A 17257-nucleotide genomic window follows, 5' to 3' on the forward strand; every position below is an offset into this window, starting at 1 on the left:
TTGCAGTATGAATGATGGTCATATATTATATTCATATATATTCATCTGACAGACACCATTGAGACTAGTAGGTGTCCTTTCCTTCACCCCCCACCCTTTTTTTGTGAATTCTAAAGCTTGTCCGGCTTACATCATATTATAGCAATTTTCGCTAATTATTCATTAAATTGACATAGATATTTTTGCACATAGTCTTGAATCACATAGAACTAGTTTTGAACTCCGATAATTCTATATATTTTAATAGGAATTCAATAAAATCATGATTTTACCAGCCTAAGACATGTATATAACTTAGTTCCTCTGAGTTAGAGTGCTTCCAAACAAGAGTCTACTTCTTTTTCCATTTCTTATTTGGTATTTTTCTCAAGTGTAGTTCCATAACAGCTGCAGGGCAAAGGTTGAAGACCCCTGTTCTACATAAAAAAAAAAAAGTGCTGCGGTATTGCAGTGAAAAATACAAACGAGATAATCATAAGACCAAGGTGTATGATGTACTCATAATTATGAGCGTATGCGCAATACCTGAATTTTGAAGATAAACATACGCATTTTAAACATACGTATTTCACAAACAAAGCATTAAACAAAAATAAAGTTATGGGCACAATACCCAACCAATAAACATAGAACAAACATTTACTGTATGTGCACAGTATACATTAAAGAATTTGGTACTGTGGTTTATTGCTGGGAGTAGACTCCTCTGGAGTTGTACTAGATAATGAATCTCCAAATTCTGGACCTCTCGATCTATTCTTCAATGTATTCGAGGTCGAATTAAAGGATGTTGGAGACTGGGATTGCTGCGCAAATTGGTGAGTATCCCCAAAAGAGGTGGGAGACTGGGCTTGCTGCATATACTGGCGAGTATCCCCAAAAGAGGTGGGAGACTGGGCTTGCTGCATATACTGGCGAGTATCCCCAAAAGAGGTGGGAGACTGGGCTTGCTGCATATACTGGGATATAGGCCCAAAAGATGGGGGAGACTGGCCTTGCTGGGCATACCGTGTTTTTGGACCAAATGCGGTGTGAGAATGCGATTGTAGGTTAGAATGAGTGTTTGTAAATTGTGGTGTAGAGGTCATTTTGGAAACAAGCTGACCTAGGAATTCACGGTTTTCGCTACTGATCTTATCCTGCATAGCTACCATTTGCGTTAGCAAATTCCTCTGCAGTTCACGTTCATTGTCAATGAATTTTTGCAATCTTGCATCCTCTTGACTCTGCCAATCTGAATCCATCTCGCGTAGTTGCTCACACAGGATATTTGTCATGGCTTTTGTAGTTAGTTACCTCTATTTTGGTCTTCTTTTTCCTACGAGGCGGGACTGTGTAAACTGAAAAACAAAACAGAATTTTTTTTGACCATCTCAAAGGTAACAATGGGATATGGCACAGAAGTGTAAGTTGGACAAATAGATTTATAACATATATGAATACATCTGTGCTTGCGGTTACCATACGCTAGCACAATATGAACGCAGCAACAGGTACAGTTTAATAATAATACCCTATTACGTCACAATATCATAGTCATTACTGTTAGTATACTACATAAAACTATTGTCATATACTATATGTTAAATATGTCTCTGACAATGATAATGCCGGAAACTTACTGTTTGAGCGTAGGGTAGGCTTGTCTCCCTGGGTCTGTGGTAGGGAATCGTCCCCCGTGCTCTGTGACGATGCTGTGGCCTTGTTTGGATCGATGATGATGGTGACATACGAATCAACATCTGGATCATCATCAAATAGGCTCTGCGATGATGCCGGGCTCTGCTGGCTGCATTCTGAAGATGATGTAGCCGCAGCTGATGGTATAGCAGACAGCGTGCCAGCATCACTAGATGAGGATAGGGCAACGGGATTGCTAAGTGCTGTATGGCCAAACACGTTGCTGCACAGTTCATATAAGTGCCACTCCATCCTTCCCATACCACTGCGATTTCCATTGTGGTCATGGACCTTGGTATATTGTTTCTTAAGGGACTTTAGTTTGTTAAGAACGTGCTGTTGTGTCTTCACAATACCTCTGCTGGACAGGATCTTGGCAATGTTGCCACAGATCATGGCATCCTTAACAGTCCCTGTTATCTGTGATTTAATTACCTCCTCACCCCTCACATGTAGTAGCTCCTGGACCTCCTCTTCCTTCCAGTGAGCCATTATGAACACAATGGCAGTCTCTTCACTGGCACCCTCTGGCACACTTCTCTGCACACTTCTGCAGACTTCTCTGCACAGCTCTGTGTTACTTTGGCACCCTCTGGCACTGGCACACATACATGCACAGCTCTGTGTACCTTCTGCACTCTGGCACTGCCACACTTCACAGCAAAGCTCTCTGCTTCCTCCCATGCTGCTGTGGCATCTGTTCCCCTCCGTCTGCCGCTGATGAGGTCATCAGCAGGCATCAGGTGGCCCTTTCTGACCAATTAAAACATTTTTCATGCAGCCAGAGAGCAAATTCCCAGGTCGCGCCTTTCAGACTTATCCCGGGAAGCCAATCCGGGAAGAAAAACCCGGTAAAATCCCAGGTCAGTTGCAGGGTTGGCGACTCCGGATCACATTCCTGGGTCGGTGCCTTTCAGACATACCAAATTCCCGGGTTGATGCGCGTTCATGTGTAAAATCCCGGGAATTTAGAGCATGTCTGAAAGGGGTATATGTACATCTGAATGCAATGTTTTAAGCCTTTGTGTCAAGGGGGCTTCTCCAACTTTTAACTTTCATACTATGCATTAAAATCAGTTAAATTCAGTTAGTGAAAATGGCTAACTTTCTAGGTATGCAGCAAACTCAGAAGCAAATGAAAATATTTGGTTATAAATGAGGACATTTTTATTTGTGGATGAATGTATCCATAAATAGGCGTAAAAAAAATCTTATTTTCAACTCAGAGGATTTTGTTTCTGGAGAAAAAAAAAACAGTAAACAACATTATAAGAACAAGTTGGAACCATACCAGACATTTGTTTTTTCATTTTAACTTACTTTTTTGTTCCATGATAACAGGGCACACAGTTCACTCAAGTAGATGTGTGCAAAACTTCTTTAGTTTCATAATTAAACTAAATGTTTATGTTTTTATAAGCCCTGAAGACTAATAAAAATGATTTAAAAAATACCTTAAGTAACGAATTTCACCTTAACCTTTATGATGGGGTCCTTAGTAATAAACTATTGTCTGATTATTTGTCTGGTTATTGTCTGGTGAGGGGGTGATCTTTGCTTCTCTGCTGTGGTGTGAAGGGGCAAGTAATGAGAGTGCTGCTGAGAAGCTCTCGGACAAGTCACTACTTCCAGATGCATCATCCAAAGGTTACATCAAGTCCTGTGATAATCCTAATACCATATGATCATACATAATACATGTATTTGGGGTAACACACAAATATTACATGGTATCTTTCAATCCTTTAAAAAATAACATACTTATGTCAGCATTTGTGATTGTACAGTTTTATTATTAGTTGGTTTGATGACTTTTTAAATATTGTATTTTCAAAAGCGATGTTAAACTTCATCTCTGACATATTCTTTTTAGCGGACAGTATACCCCCGAACATTTGTAAGACCCGGCACCACACAGCAGCTGAGGGCACTGCGGTAGAAATTCATGTCTTGGACATCGTACCACTCACCTGACTTCTCATCATAACACTCAACATAGGAGGTAGTGAAATCATTGAAGCCCCCTACCACAAAAAGACGATCGTCCACTACCTCAATGCCAAAGTTGCTCCGTGGATGGAACATAGAGGGTACTATGTGCCAGGTGTTACTTGTGGGACTGTAAGCCTCAACACTATGTAGACGATTAACTCCATCAAAACCACCGACCTGTAAATAAAATAAGTAGTAATTCAATACAGGCAACCATTATGCAATAGATTGCATGTATCCTTGTGTATCAAATCAATGCCTATTTCCCCATAGATTTCAAGTTTGTGACCAGGGCCTTCCTACCTCTATGTCTGTATGTTATTACCCATATTTGATCATTGTAAAAAAAAAAATACAATGATCAAATATAAGAATGTGCACTAGAGCTTGGAGAACCATATAATGTGGCCATATTTTTTGTGGGAATTAAACACAGTGTGCTGAAATCAGGACAGAGCAAGATTTCAGATACAAGAGCAAAGGAATACTTTCAGAAAGTTCTTCCAGACTTTCAGTAGGGTGAACCAGCCAATCGTGTCTTTGTGGCTCTGCCCTCTTCTGGCACAAGTTATGGCATAGTTCCGCAGGGGTTGGGCCACGCAGAGATCCTGGCCCCAGTACTGTTTTGGAGTGTGGCCTAATGGTTGAGGCGCGGCCACGACTTCTTACAAAAAATGTATTGTAAGAAGTATTTGCAACGCCATGAAGCAGCACTGGAGGGCGCTGTGTGCCCCTCAGCCAGGTCAGTGTGAAAGCAGTCTCCCCTTACCCGCCGCAGTCCAGCACAAAGCAGCATGTGCTGTGCTGGGCTGGGCACACAGGCTGCTGTGCTGTCACTGACAGCCTGACAGGTAAGGGGGTGGTAATTAGTACCTGCTGCCCCCTCTTGGTGCCCCTGCCCCATGCTCTGTGCCCCACTCTCCCTGTTTCCTGGGCCCCATCTCACCCCTCCTGAACTGATGTGTCCAGCATCCAATCTGTGGCCTGGGTCCCAGTGTCTCTGCCCACGCAGTGAATGTAGTGGAGCAGATCCAGAGACTTCACAAGGAGTCCAGGCTGCTAAGGGCAGGTAGAGAGAGGACTGACTGCTCACCACTGCTGCTGTTGCAGCAGCCGTATACTCTTTATCCCTGCAGCGCTGCCTGTTATGGAGAGGGTTGCGGACCTAGGCCCCCGCCAGGCCTCTCAAGCAGGCCTGGGCCCAGGTAAAGATTACCCACTCCTCCCCTTCTCTGCGCATCTGGGGCCACGGTGACACAGCTCACAGCACTGCAACCACCCATCCCTCGCCAAAGCTCCAACTTGGACATCCGATCTGTGTGTGAAAAAGGTGACACATACCGTATAAGCTATTACTGCTTGAATTTAAAAAAATATATAGTGAAAAATATAGTGTTTAATTGTCTCCTTATCAGCTATTTAGATTTTTTTTAATTAAAGCACCTTCTAAATTGAAATACTGTACAGGCAAGTTTATGTCTACATGTTATGCTTACAAACTTGAAGCTAATGATGATTGAGAGAGAGTGCACACAACCGTTTTTTATGTGAAAGGCGTGTAGAGAAAACAGCCAGATGTCACATACAGCTGAACTACTACCTGGAGCTAATTCTTACTTACTCCCCACAGCCAGTGCCACATGGTCAGTGTATCAGTCCTGGCACAGAGGGATGAGTGGGAGAACCAATGAGAATCAACAATCATGGACAATTGCAGCCTCTGATTGGTCCTCCTTAAGATAGCCATTTTATATTAAGTGTCCACCACTTTAGGTTGTAATAGAGTTTTAGGACCTCTTTTCAAGCTAAAGAGGGTAATTGACACACAAGTGGCGGCCAAACAACAGCTGTACACCATGGCCCTCATTCCGAGTTGTTCACTCGCTAGCTGCTTTTAGCAGCATTGCACACGCTAAGCCGCCGCCCTCTGGGAGTGTATCTTAGCATAGCAGAATTGCGAACGAAAGATTAGCAGAATTGCGAATAGAAATTTCTTAGCATTTTCTGAGTAGCTCGAGACTTGCTCCTGCATTGCGATCAGTTCAGTCAGTTTCGTTCCTGGTTTGACGTCTCAAACACACCCAGCGTTCGGCCAGACACTCCCCCGTTTCTCCAGCCACTCCCGCGTTTTCCCCGGAAAAGCCTGCGTTTTTCTGCACACTCCCAGAAAACGCCCAGTTTCCGCCCAGAAACACCCAAATCCTGTCAATCACACTACGATCAGCAGAACGATGAAAAATCTTCGTTACGCCGTGTGTAAAATACCTAACTTTTGTGCTAATTTACTTGGCGCAGGCGCACTGCGAACATTGCGCATGCGCAGTTTGCGACTAATCGCTCCGTAGCGAAAAAAAATAACGAGCGAACAACTCGGAATGACCCCCCATAAGCCTATTTTGTAAATGTCCATTCCTGAGTATGCATAGCATTAATGTGGTCTAAGCCAAAGTTTTCCCATGATTGATGGATCTAGGGTAAGTTTTCTATATCAGACTATGGAATATAAACTAACATTTAATATTATTTCTCATACGTCCTAGAGGATGCTGGGGTCCAAGACCATGGGGTATAGACGGTTCCGCAGGAGCCATGGGCACTCTTAAGACTTTTCAATGGGTGTGACCTGGCTCCTCCCTCTATGCCCCTCCTCCAGACCTCAGTTTTAGAATTGTGCCCAGGCAGACTGGATGCACTCCAGGGGAGCTCTACTGAGTTTCTCTGAAAAGACTTATGTTAGGTTTTTTATTTTCAGGGAGAACTGCTGGCAACAATCTCCCTGCTTCATGGGACTGAGGGGGCAGAAGTAGGAACCAACATCCTGAAGAGTTTCATGGCCCTGCTTCTGGCTGACAGGACACCATTAGCTCCTGAAGGGAACTGAACGCTAGCCGTGCCTAGATGCTCACTCCCACAGTACGCCGTCACCCCCCTCACAGAGCCAGAAGTCAGAAGACAGGTGAGTGTAAGAAGATAGATCTTCAATCAAGTAAAGTGACGGCTGAGGTACCGCGCGGCTGGCGGGAGCACACCACGCCATTGCTGCCCACAAACAAAGGCACTGCAGGGTGCAGGGCGCAAGGGGGGGGGGGCGCCCTTGGCAGCAAAATACCTATATAAAAAGGCTAAAAGGGGGCATTCGATGCCCAGGAACAGCCCAACCCCCGCCAGTATAAATATTATGTAAACTCTCTGAGGTAAAAAACGCGCCATTGCGGGGGCGGAGCTTCTTCCTCAGGCAGCCAGCACACTGCTCAGCACCATTTTCTCTCCTCAGGCTGCAGAAGTGGAGGACGCTGGGCCTCCTCCACTTCTGACTACAAGTATCAGGGTGCAAAACGGGGGGGGGGGGGGGGGGCGGGCACAAAGCGAATTTGGTGCTTTACAAGTGTGTTTACTGTGTAAAACAGCGCTGCATGTCAGTGGGCATTTTGTGTTCACAGGCATTAGATACTGGCGCTGGGGTTGTGAACTGGCTGCTCCTAAACTGTGTCCCTCTGACAGATTTTACTGTGGGTCTGTCCCCTATAAGTCCCAGTGTGTCTGTGTGGGTGTTGTACACGAGTGTGACATGTCTGAGGCAGGGAGTTCTTCCCCGGAGGAAAACATTTTAGGGACACAGAGTTGTAATGTGGTGGCGCTGCTGGCACACCAAGAGCCTGCATGGGTGAAAGAAATACGTGATAGTATGCATCATATCAATAGGAGATTAGATAAGTCTGAATCTCATGCAGAATGCTGGAGAAAATCTGTGGAAGATGTGATTTTTCAGGGTTCTGTTCTTCCATCCGCAGGCGACCCCTCTGGGTCACATAAGAGACCATTTGCAAATATTGTAAATACTGATACCGACACGGACACTGATTCCTGTGTCGACGATAGTGACTCCAGGGAAATTGATCATAAATTGGCAAAAAGTATACAATATATGATTGTGGCTATAAGGGAAGTTCTGGAAGTCACGGAAGCCACTCCTGTACCTCAGGAGAAGGCCTATTTCTATAAAGAAAAGAAATCTAAGGTCACTTTCCCTCCTTCCCATGAGCTGAATACTCTCTTTGAAGGGGTGTGGCTAAATCCCGAAAATAAATTTTGTATTCCCAAGAGGATTCAGATAGCTTATCCTTTCCCTGTAGAGGACATAAACAATGGGAGTCACCCCCTGTGTTAGACAGTGCACTGTCCAGGTTGACAAAGAAGGTTATTCTCCCTGCACCTGGCACGGCTTCACTAAAGGAGCCAGCAGACCGCAAAATGGAGACTACATTGAAATCCATTTATGTTGCCAATGGTACGCTGCTCAGGCCCACAATTGCTTGCGCGTGGGTGAGTCGCGCTATTGAAAAATGGTCAGAAAGCCTGTCATCGGAAATCGACACTATTGATAAAGATGAGATACTCCTTAAATTAGGGAATATCAAAGATGCTGCAGCATACATGCTAGAGGCGATGAAAGATATTGGACTCTTGAGTTCACAAGCCGCTACCATGGCAGTTTCGGCTCGGTGGGCGTTGTGGATTAGCCAGTGGAACGCGAATGCAGATTCCAAACGGAATATGGAGGCTCTCCCATATAAAGGTGAGGCCTTATTTGGTGATGAACTGGATGCGTTAGTCTCGGCCGCTACCGCAGGTAAGTCGACTTTTTTGCCTTATGCTCCTGCACTGGCAAAAAGACATATCACTCTCAAATGCAGTCCTTTCGGCCCAATAAATACAAAAAGGCAAAAGGTTCCCCCTTCTTCGCAGGTAGGGGAAGGGGAAGAGGAAAGAAGCCCACAACGGCTTCGGGATCACAGGAGCAGAAGTCAACCCCTACTTCTGCCAAATCTACAGCATGACGATGGGGCTCCCTTGCGGGAGGCCGCTCGGGTGGGGGCACGTCTGAAACTGTTCAGCCAAGGTTGGATTCAGTCTGGTCTGGACGCCTGGGTTTTGCAGATAGTGTCCCCGGGGTACAAGCTGGAGTTGCAAGACGTTCCCCCATGCCGATTTTTCAAATTGACCTTGCCAGCTTCTCTTCCAGAACGAAAGGCAGTAACAGCGGCAATTCAAATATTACAGTATGTCAGGATCAGGTCATAGTCCTGGTACCTTTGTCACAACAAGGGGAGGGGTTTTATTCAAGCCTCTTTGTAGTTCCGAAGCCAGACGGCTCGGTCAGACCGATCCTAAACCTAAAAGATCTGAATCTTTACTTGAAACGGTTCAAGTTCAAGATGGAATCGCTCAGGGCAGTGATTTCCAGTCTGGAGGAGGGGGATTACATGGTGTCAGTAGACATAAAGGATGCTTACCTGCATGTTCCCATTTATCCTCTTCACCAGGCTTATCTGAGATTCGCGGTTCAGGATTGCCATTACCAGTTCCAGACGTTTGCGACCAGTATTATAGTAACAGTTCCAGACGTTGCCTTTCGGTCTCTCCACGGTGCCGATGATATTCACCAAGGTGATGGCGGAGATGATGGTCCTCCTTCGTCAAAAAGGAGTCAATATAATTCCTTATCTGGACAATCTCCTGATAAAGGCGAGATCCAGGGAGCAGTTGCTACAGAACATCACACTCTCCCTGTCCATACTCCAACAACGGGATCCGGACTGAAAGTCGACAGTAACTAGGTCGACAATGTCTAGGTCGACCACTATTGGTCGACAGTAACTAGGTCGACAGGGTGTCTAGGTCGACAGGGTTTTTAGGTCGACATGTTCTAGGTCGACAGGTCAAAAGGTCGACATGAGTTTTTCACAATTTTTTTCTTTTTTTGAACCTTTTCATACTTAACGATCCACGTGGACTACGATTGGAACGGTAATCTGTGCCGAGCGCAGCGGTAGCGGAGCGAAGGTACCATGCCCGAAGCATGGCGAGCGAACGCGGTGCACTAATTGGGGTTCCCGGTCACTCTACGCAGAACACGACACCAAAATAACATGAAAAACTCATGTCGACCTTTTGACCTGTCGACCTAGAACATGTCGACCTAAAGACCCTGTCGACCTAGTTACTGTCGACCAATAGTGGTCGACCTAGACATTGTCGACCTAGTTACTGTCGACTTTCAATACCACACCCCCAACAACACGGTTGGATCATACATTTTCCAAAGTCACAGTTGAAACCGACGACAAGATTGTCTTTTCTCGGGATGATTCTGGACACAGAAGTTCAGAGAGTTTTTCTTCCGGTGGAAAAGGCTCTGGAAATCCAGAAAATGGTAAAATAGATATTGAAACCATCAAGTGTGTCGATCAATCAGTGAATTCGGTTGTTGGGGAAAATGGTGGCGGCCTACGAGGCCATACAGTTTGGCAGGTTCCATGCAAGAGTATTCCAGTGGGACCTGTTGGACAAATGGTCGGGATCCCACCTACACATGCACCGGAAGATAGTCCTGTCGTCAAAAGCTAGCATTTCGCTCCTGTGGTGGCTACACAGTTCACACCTACTAGAGGGACGCAGGTTCTGGATTCAGGACTGGGTCCTGGTAACCACGGATGCAAGTCTCCGAGGGTGGGGAGCTGTCACTCAGGGGGAAAGCTTCCAAGGAAAATGGTCAAGTCAGGAAGCCTTCCTTCACATAAACGTGCTGGAATTGAGAGCCATTTACAACGGCCTTCAACAAGCGGTACATCTTCTTCAAGATCATCCCATGCAGATCCAGTCGGACAATGTAACAGCAGTCGCGTACATAAACAGGCAGGGCGGAACGAAAAGCAGAGCGGCAATGGCAGAGGTAACGAAGATCCTCCTCTGGGCAGAAAGACATGTAAAGGCTCTGTCTGCAATTTTCATTCCGGGAGTAGACAACTGGGAAGCAGACTTCCTCAGCAGACACGATCTCCATCCAGGAGAGTGTGGCCTCCACCAAGAAGTCTTCGCAGAGGTGACAAGTCTTTGGGGAGTTCCTCAAGTAGACTTGATGGCATCTCGTCTCAACAAGAAGCTTCAGAAATATTGTTCCAGGTCGAGAGACCCTCAAGCAATAGCAGTGGATGCGCTAGTAACCCAGTGGGTATTCCGGTCAGTGTATGTCTTCACTCCACTTCCGCTGATCCCAAAAGTTCTCAGGCTCATAAGAAGAACAAGAGTTCGAGCAATCTTCATTGGCCCAGACTGGCCATGGAGGGCTTGGTACCCAGATCTTCAGGAGTTGCTCATAAAAGATCCTCGGCCTCTTCCTCTTCGCTAGGGCCTGGTGCAACAGGGGCCGTGCGTGTATCAAGACTTACTGCGGCTACGTTTGACGGCATGGCTGTTGAGCGCCGGATCCTAATCCGAAAGGGTATTCCCAAGGAAGTAATTCCCACACTTATTCAGGCCAGGAAAGGAGTAACGTTGAAAAATTACCACCGTATTTGGAGAAAATATGTGTCTTGGTGTGAATCCAAGAAGGCTCCTACGGAAGAGTTTCAGTTGGGACGTTTTCTCCATTTTCTACAGGCTGGTGTGGAGGCGGGCCTTCGATTGGGGTCAATCAAGGTCCAGATTTCGGCCTTGTCATTTTTCTTCCAAAAACAATTGGCCGCTCTTCCAGAGGTTCAGACCTTCGTGAAAGGGGTTCTGCACATCCAGCCTCCATTTGTGCCTCCAGTGGCACCATGGGACCTTAATGTGGTGTTGCATTTCCTGCAATCGGATTGGTTTGAGCCTCTACAAGAGATAGAGTTGAAGTTTCTCACTTGGAAAGTGGTGATGCTTTTGGCATTGGCATCCGCACGGCGGGTGTCTGAATTGGGGGCCTTGTCTCACAAGAGCCCTTACCTGATCTTCCACGAAGATAGGGCAGAGTTGAGAACTCGCCAACATTTTCTTCCAAAGGTGGTTTCTTCTTTCCACATAAACCAACCTATTGTGGTGCCAGTAGTTACTGACACGTTCACTGAGTCAAAGTCTCTAGATGTGGTTAGGGCTTTGAAGATTTATGTCACTAGAACGGCTGGGATACGGAAAACAGAGGCTCTGTTTGTCCTGTATGCTCCCAACAAAATTGGGTGTCCTGCTTCCAAGCAGACTATTGCGCGCTGGATCAGAGGTACGATTCAGCATGCACATTCTACGGTTGGATTGCCGTTACCTACGTCGTTGAAGGCCCATTCTACTAGGAAGGTGGGCTCATCATGGGCGGCTGCCCGGGGGGTCTCGGCATAACAACTTTGCCGAGCAGCTGCTTGGTCAGGGTCAAACACATTTGCTAAGTTCTACAAGTTTGACACCTTGGCCGATGAAGACCTCAAGTTCGGTCAATTGGTGCTACAGGGTCATCCGCACTCTCCTGCCCGTACTGGAGCTTTGGTATAAACCCCATGGTCTTGAAGTGGACCCCAGCATCCTCTAGGACGTATGAGAAAATAGGATTTTGATACCTACGGTAAATCCTTTTCTCCTAGACCGTAGAGGATGCTGGGCGCCCGTCCCAGTGCGTACGTTTGGTTTATTGGAATTACACATGTTGTGTTATATTAGTTTCAGCATGTTGCTGTACTTGGTTCATGCCTGTTGGCGTGTGTTATGTTGAATGCCATGTTGTGCGGCATGGTTGCGGTGTAAGCTGGTATGTATCTCACCATTAGTATTAAAGTAAATCCTTTCCTCTAAATGTCCGGCTCCCTGGGCACAGTTCCTATAACTGAGGTCTGGAGGAGGGGCATAGAGGGAGGAGCCAGTTCACACCCATTGAAAAGTCTTAAGAGTGCCCATGGTTCCTGCGGAACCATCTATACCCCATGGTCTTGAAGTGGACCCCAGCATCCTCTACGGACTAGGAGAAAAGGATTTACCGGTAGGTATCAAAATCCTATTTTCCCTCTTACCACATACACTTGGTCTCTGTAGGCAATAGCTCCAAGGCCACTGCGCGGACTTCTCATTGGGATGATAATGTTCCATTGCCCAATCTCAGGACTGTAGACCTCAGCAGTGGACAAACATTCAATTCCATTAAATCCACCACAAATATAGACCTGCACAGAAACAATTTCACATAGGTATTTAGAACACTGATAATTTTTATTTACTTACAAGTAGCATAAATGATTTACATTACCAAACACATCCATTCTAATGTGTCACTGAGTGTGAAACAATGATAAGTTTATGGTTAAGGGAGCCATTAACTAAATTTAGTCTAATAAGCTCAACATAAGGAAAAATAAAAGTAAAGTATATCTACATATTAGCTCCTACAATACACATACAGTAAGTTGCCAATTGCAAGAGACTTACAGCTGGCCTTGCTCCAATGGTTATCTCACCTTGATTCCATTATTTTGATGTACAAGCAGGTTCCCCACATCTCAATATGTCCCATTTCTCCAAACCCTTACTTACTTATTTATTTTTGTAGTGTACCCTATACCATTTTACACAGGATGTTTGTATTCAGACCAGGGTCTTCAGCAAGCCTTATATAGTATATCCAACAATTTGAATTATCATAGAATAAGTAAATCAATGAAGTAAGAATATAAAGTCGATGGGCTTTGTTCAAGTACACGGTGTTGACATATAGTTAAGTGGTTAAAAGGTTACAAACTATTTTCTGAGTGTTATTGTGCATGACTCATCAGCCACAATAACATCACGTCTGTATTATTGTACATGACTCATCAGCCTCAATAACATCACATGTCTGAGTCACCAGACTTAAATGTCAGAGTGATTAGACTGCAGGTGCATGTTGTTTACTTGGCTTTATAAAATGGTCTGCATGTGCCCAAGCCTGTCATTGTGTTATTGGAGCATCACCATGCTGTATGCAGATGGAGCCCTGCTCATCTATCCCTTTAATAGGATTAACTGAGCTAGTGCTGTCGGACTTAATTCCCTGCTGTAATGACGTAATCCCCTGCTGTATTGTTCTCTCTGTATTGTATTGCAGCTGAGAACAATAGATGAAAGGCTTATGCTAATAAACCTTGGTGCACCTAGGCGCAGAAGAGAAGGCTAGATGAGCCAGGCTCCATCTGTAGCTGTACACCTATCAACTGTATCCTGTTATCTACAATAAAATCTACTCTGGTTTGGAATCAACAAGTGGACTTATATCCTTGCTCACATCCACTATACGTCTATCAACTTGTAGGCATCTGCCAATACAAGGCGTGTGTTTCTATTTACACAGATAAATGTAAGGCACTCTTTGACACTATTAAGTGCTAAGGCACCTATTCATCAATAATTGTGATGGCTCCATACAAATTAGGAATCTGAGCTGCCACTTTGAAAAACAGCTGTCAGTAAGCCCTAACACTATTCTACAAGTGGACACGCCCTCAAAGATCTTTGGATACGTAAAAATGCCCACTACAGCTTCATCACTCCTCTTCCGTTTGTTGAAAGTGGAGTGCGTAACTGCGCAGACTACATGTTGCTTCTCTCCAAGGGAAGCTTCATTCCATGTACTAAGATGGCTGCCGAGGCTACTACTGAGCATGAGCTGTGTGAGACTGTGTTAGAGTGCCACAGTGGAAGACTACTGTGAGACCTGTGATTACCTGTTGATACCTGTATAACCTCTGTTTCATCATCTTGCACTGCTACCTGGTACTTACGTTACATATACTCATCGGCTGGTGACTCCGCTCAAGTTTATCCATCTACTAGTTCAACAAACACCCGAGATATGAAAGGTCCTTATCTTCTTGACAGTTTATAGCTGAATATAGAAATACTAGGTGATTCATCGCGCCCTACAGGCGCTCTTCACACCGTCGCAAGGGGCTACACCCCTTTAACCGTTACACGCCCTTGGGGCGTGCAATATTTTTATTCCAATCATAATTTTGTGTGTGGTTAAATATTTCAGGGACAAAGGGTGTGGGATGGTTAAGGGGCCGTAGCCCCTTGTGACGGCATCAACATTTCACGCAAGGCCTGATGAATCACCTAGTAGGTGCTGTGGTTGGGGAAGTGGCGGGTGCGTGGGAGATGCGGAGGGGCGATTGCGGGGTTGCCACGGGTGGGGGAGGGTGTTGGTAGTCACCAAAGGTGGGGGAGGGGCGGGGGTGCTGTGGGTGGGGGAGGGGTGCTTGCAGAGAGGGTGCGTCAAGAGGTGCTGCAGGTGGGGGAGGGGATATGTAGATGCTGTTGGTGGGGGAAGGGCGGGGGCACCAGATGAAGGAGGGGGTCTGGAGGAGCTGCCTGTGGGGGAGGGGCGTGTGCAGGGGGGTGCATTTTGGGGAGGGGTTGCAGAGGTGCTGCCGGTGGGGGAGGAGTGGTTGTGGGGTGCCGCGGAAGGGGTCTGTAGATGATGTGGGTGGTGGAGGGGTGGCTGCGGGTGGGTGGCGAATGGGGCAGGGGGGCAGGAGGTGCTGTGGGTTGGGGAGGGGTGGGTGGTGGAGGGGTGGGGGCAGACGGGGTGCTGCGGATGGGGGAGGTGGTCGGGACGTGTTGCGGAAATGGGGAGGGGCGAAAAAGTGGGGGCCATAGATGGGGGATGGGTTCCGGAGGTGCTGCGGGTGATGGAGGGATGGGGGTGGCGCAGGTGGGGGAGAGGCAGATGCGGGGCTGTTGCAGATGGGGGAGGGGTTATGGAGGCAGTGCAGGGGGGTAGGGGTGGGTGTGGGGGTGCTGCGAGTTATGTAGGGGGTCGCGAGGCACAGCGGGTGGGGGTGAAGCGGACGGGGGAGTGGCAGGTGCGGGGGTGCGGCGGATGGGGTTAAGAGGTGCTGTGGGTAGTGGAGTGGTAGGTGCGAAGGTGGTGTGGTTTGTGTAGGGGTCCGGTGGTGCTGGGGTGGGGTGGGTGCTGGGGTGTGGTGGGTGGGGGAGGGGTGGGTGCAGGGGTGCCGTGTGTGTGGGAGGGTGCTGCGGGTGGGAGAGGTGCGGGTGCTGGGGGTGCTACGAGTGTGGTAGCGGGTCGGGAGGCACGGAGTTGATGCGGGTGGGGGAGTGGCAGGTGCGGGGGTGCCGCAGATGAGGTCCATAGTTTCTGTGGGTGGTGGAGTGCCGGGTGCGGGGTGCCGCGGTTTGGGTACGGGTCTGGAGGCGGCACGGGTGGGGGAGGGGTGGTTGCGGGGATGCCGTGGATGGGGTCCGGTGGTGCTGGTGCTCCGGGGGTGGGGGAGGAGCGGGGCTGCCGGGGGTGGGGGAGGGGCGGGTTCGGGGGTGCTGCGGGTGGGGAAGGGGCGGATGTGCTGTGAGTGGGGTAGGTGGTCGGGAGGCGTAGCGGGTGGGAGAGGAGCAGGGTTAACATGGGTGGGGGAGTGGCAGGTGCGTGGGTTCTGCGGATGGGGCGTGGTGTCCATAGGTGCAGCGGATGGTGCAGTGGCGGGTGCGAGAGTGCCACGGTTTGGGTAGGGGGTGTGGAGGCGCCACGGGTGGGGGAGGGGAGGTGCGTGGGTGCCACGGATGGTGGTGGAGTCTGGTGGCGATGCGGGTGGTGGGGGGCTGAGGGTGGAGGAGGGGCGGGTGTGGGAGAGGGGTGGGGGTGCTGTGGGTGGGGGAGGGGCAGGTGCGTGGGTGCTGCGGGTGGGGAAGGGGCAGGTGCGGTGGAGGGGGGACCCAGGATGCTGCGAGTAGGGTAGGGGGGCAGGAGGTGCAGGGGGTGGGGGCAGAGTGGAGTTGACGCAGGTGGGGGAGTGGCAGGTGAGGGGGTGTCGCGGTTGGGGGATGGGGTCCATAGTTGCTGCGGTTGGTGGAGCGGCGGGTGCGGGGTGCTGTGGTTTGGATAGGGGGTCTGGACGCGCCACGGGTGGGGGAGGGGCGGATGCGGTGGTGCCATGGATGGGAGTCTGGTGGCGTTGCGGGTGCGGATGTGGGGGGAGGGGGGACTCAGGGGGTGGGATGTACTAACCTCTGCCACTGCGGTATCTGGCTTATTGCGTGTCTTCTCCTCGCTAATAGGATCGCCGTCCGCTGGGTGGGAGGTATGGGCCTTGTTCGGTTGTGGGATGGGCTTGTGGGTGCGGTGGGTGTTGCACGTGGGGCGAGAGGTTTGTTTGGAGGAGTTGTGGGTGTGCGTGGGTTGTGTTTGTTGTAGTGGTGTGAGGGTTAGGGGTGCATGAGGTGTTGGGTTGGGGTGTAGGATGTGCAGGGATGGGGAAGGGAGTGTGTGTGTGTGTGTGGGGGGGGGGGGAGGGAGTGTTCGTGTGTGTGAAGGAGAAGAGGGTGGGTTGGTGTGTGGAAAAGTGGAGGTGTGCCTCTGGGGTGTATGGCTGGAGCAGATGTGGGTAGTGGGGAGTCCCTGCCTGTGCAGTGACCTAGTCGTTTGGCTGCTGTGGGAGGGAGCTCCCGCTCAGCAGCACAGTGGCTGGAGCAGTGTCCCGTCCTGGCTCTGGGCGGGTGCACTTGATCTGGCCTCCACAGTGTGTGCCTGGTGCCGGGGATGGGAATGGGGGTGCCGGCACGCGTGTTCCCGGAGTTGCGGGCTGGCTGTGAGGGGGGTGGCATAGTGGTGTGGCCGGAGCGGTGCGAGGCGGCATGTGGATTGGTTAGTGTGGTGCTCCGTCCCGCTGTACCTGCTCGTCCCCTGCTGCCGTCCTGCGCGAACCCCCACTGGCTAGATGCGGTAGGGAAAGTGTTGGGGGGTGCATAAGGGAGGGATTCCTCAGTGTGGGGTGTGGGTGTAAGGGGGCCAGGAAGTTGCGTC

The 17257-nt window shown here is 48.8% G+C and overlaps 1 protein-coding gene across 3 annotated transcripts in view; it reads right to left on the reverse strand.

Annotated features, from left to right (window-relative positions):
- Window positions 1-3452: 3452 nt before the first annotated feature.
- Window positions 3453-17257, reverse strand: part of LOC134958375 (kelch-like protein 10) — a 141350-nt gene continuing 127545 nt past the window's right edge. For 2 of the 3 annotated variants that reach the window (XM_063940929.1, XM_063940928.1), the window contains exons 5-6: window positions 12483-12632; window positions 3453-3849 (exon numbers count right to left, since the gene is read on the reverse strand). In XM_063940929.1, the coding sequence (XP_063796999.1) occupies window positions 3550-3849; window positions 12483-12632 (450 nt within the window). In that variant the 3' untranslated portion in view covers window positions 3453-3549. Of the gene's footprint in view, window positions 3850-4888; window positions 4988-12482; window positions 12633-17257 lie in introns of all 3 variants that reach the window. The other variant, XM_063940930.1, reaches the window with a different exon arrangement.

The sequence above is a fragment of the Pseudophryne corroboree genome, chromosome 9, assembly GCF_028390025.1.
Source record: "Pseudophryne corroboree isolate aPseCor3 chromosome 9, aPseCor3.hap2, whole genome shotgun sequence".
Lineage (NCBI taxonomy): Eukaryota > Metazoa > Chordata > Amphibia > Anura > Myobatrachidae > Pseudophryne > Pseudophryne corroboree.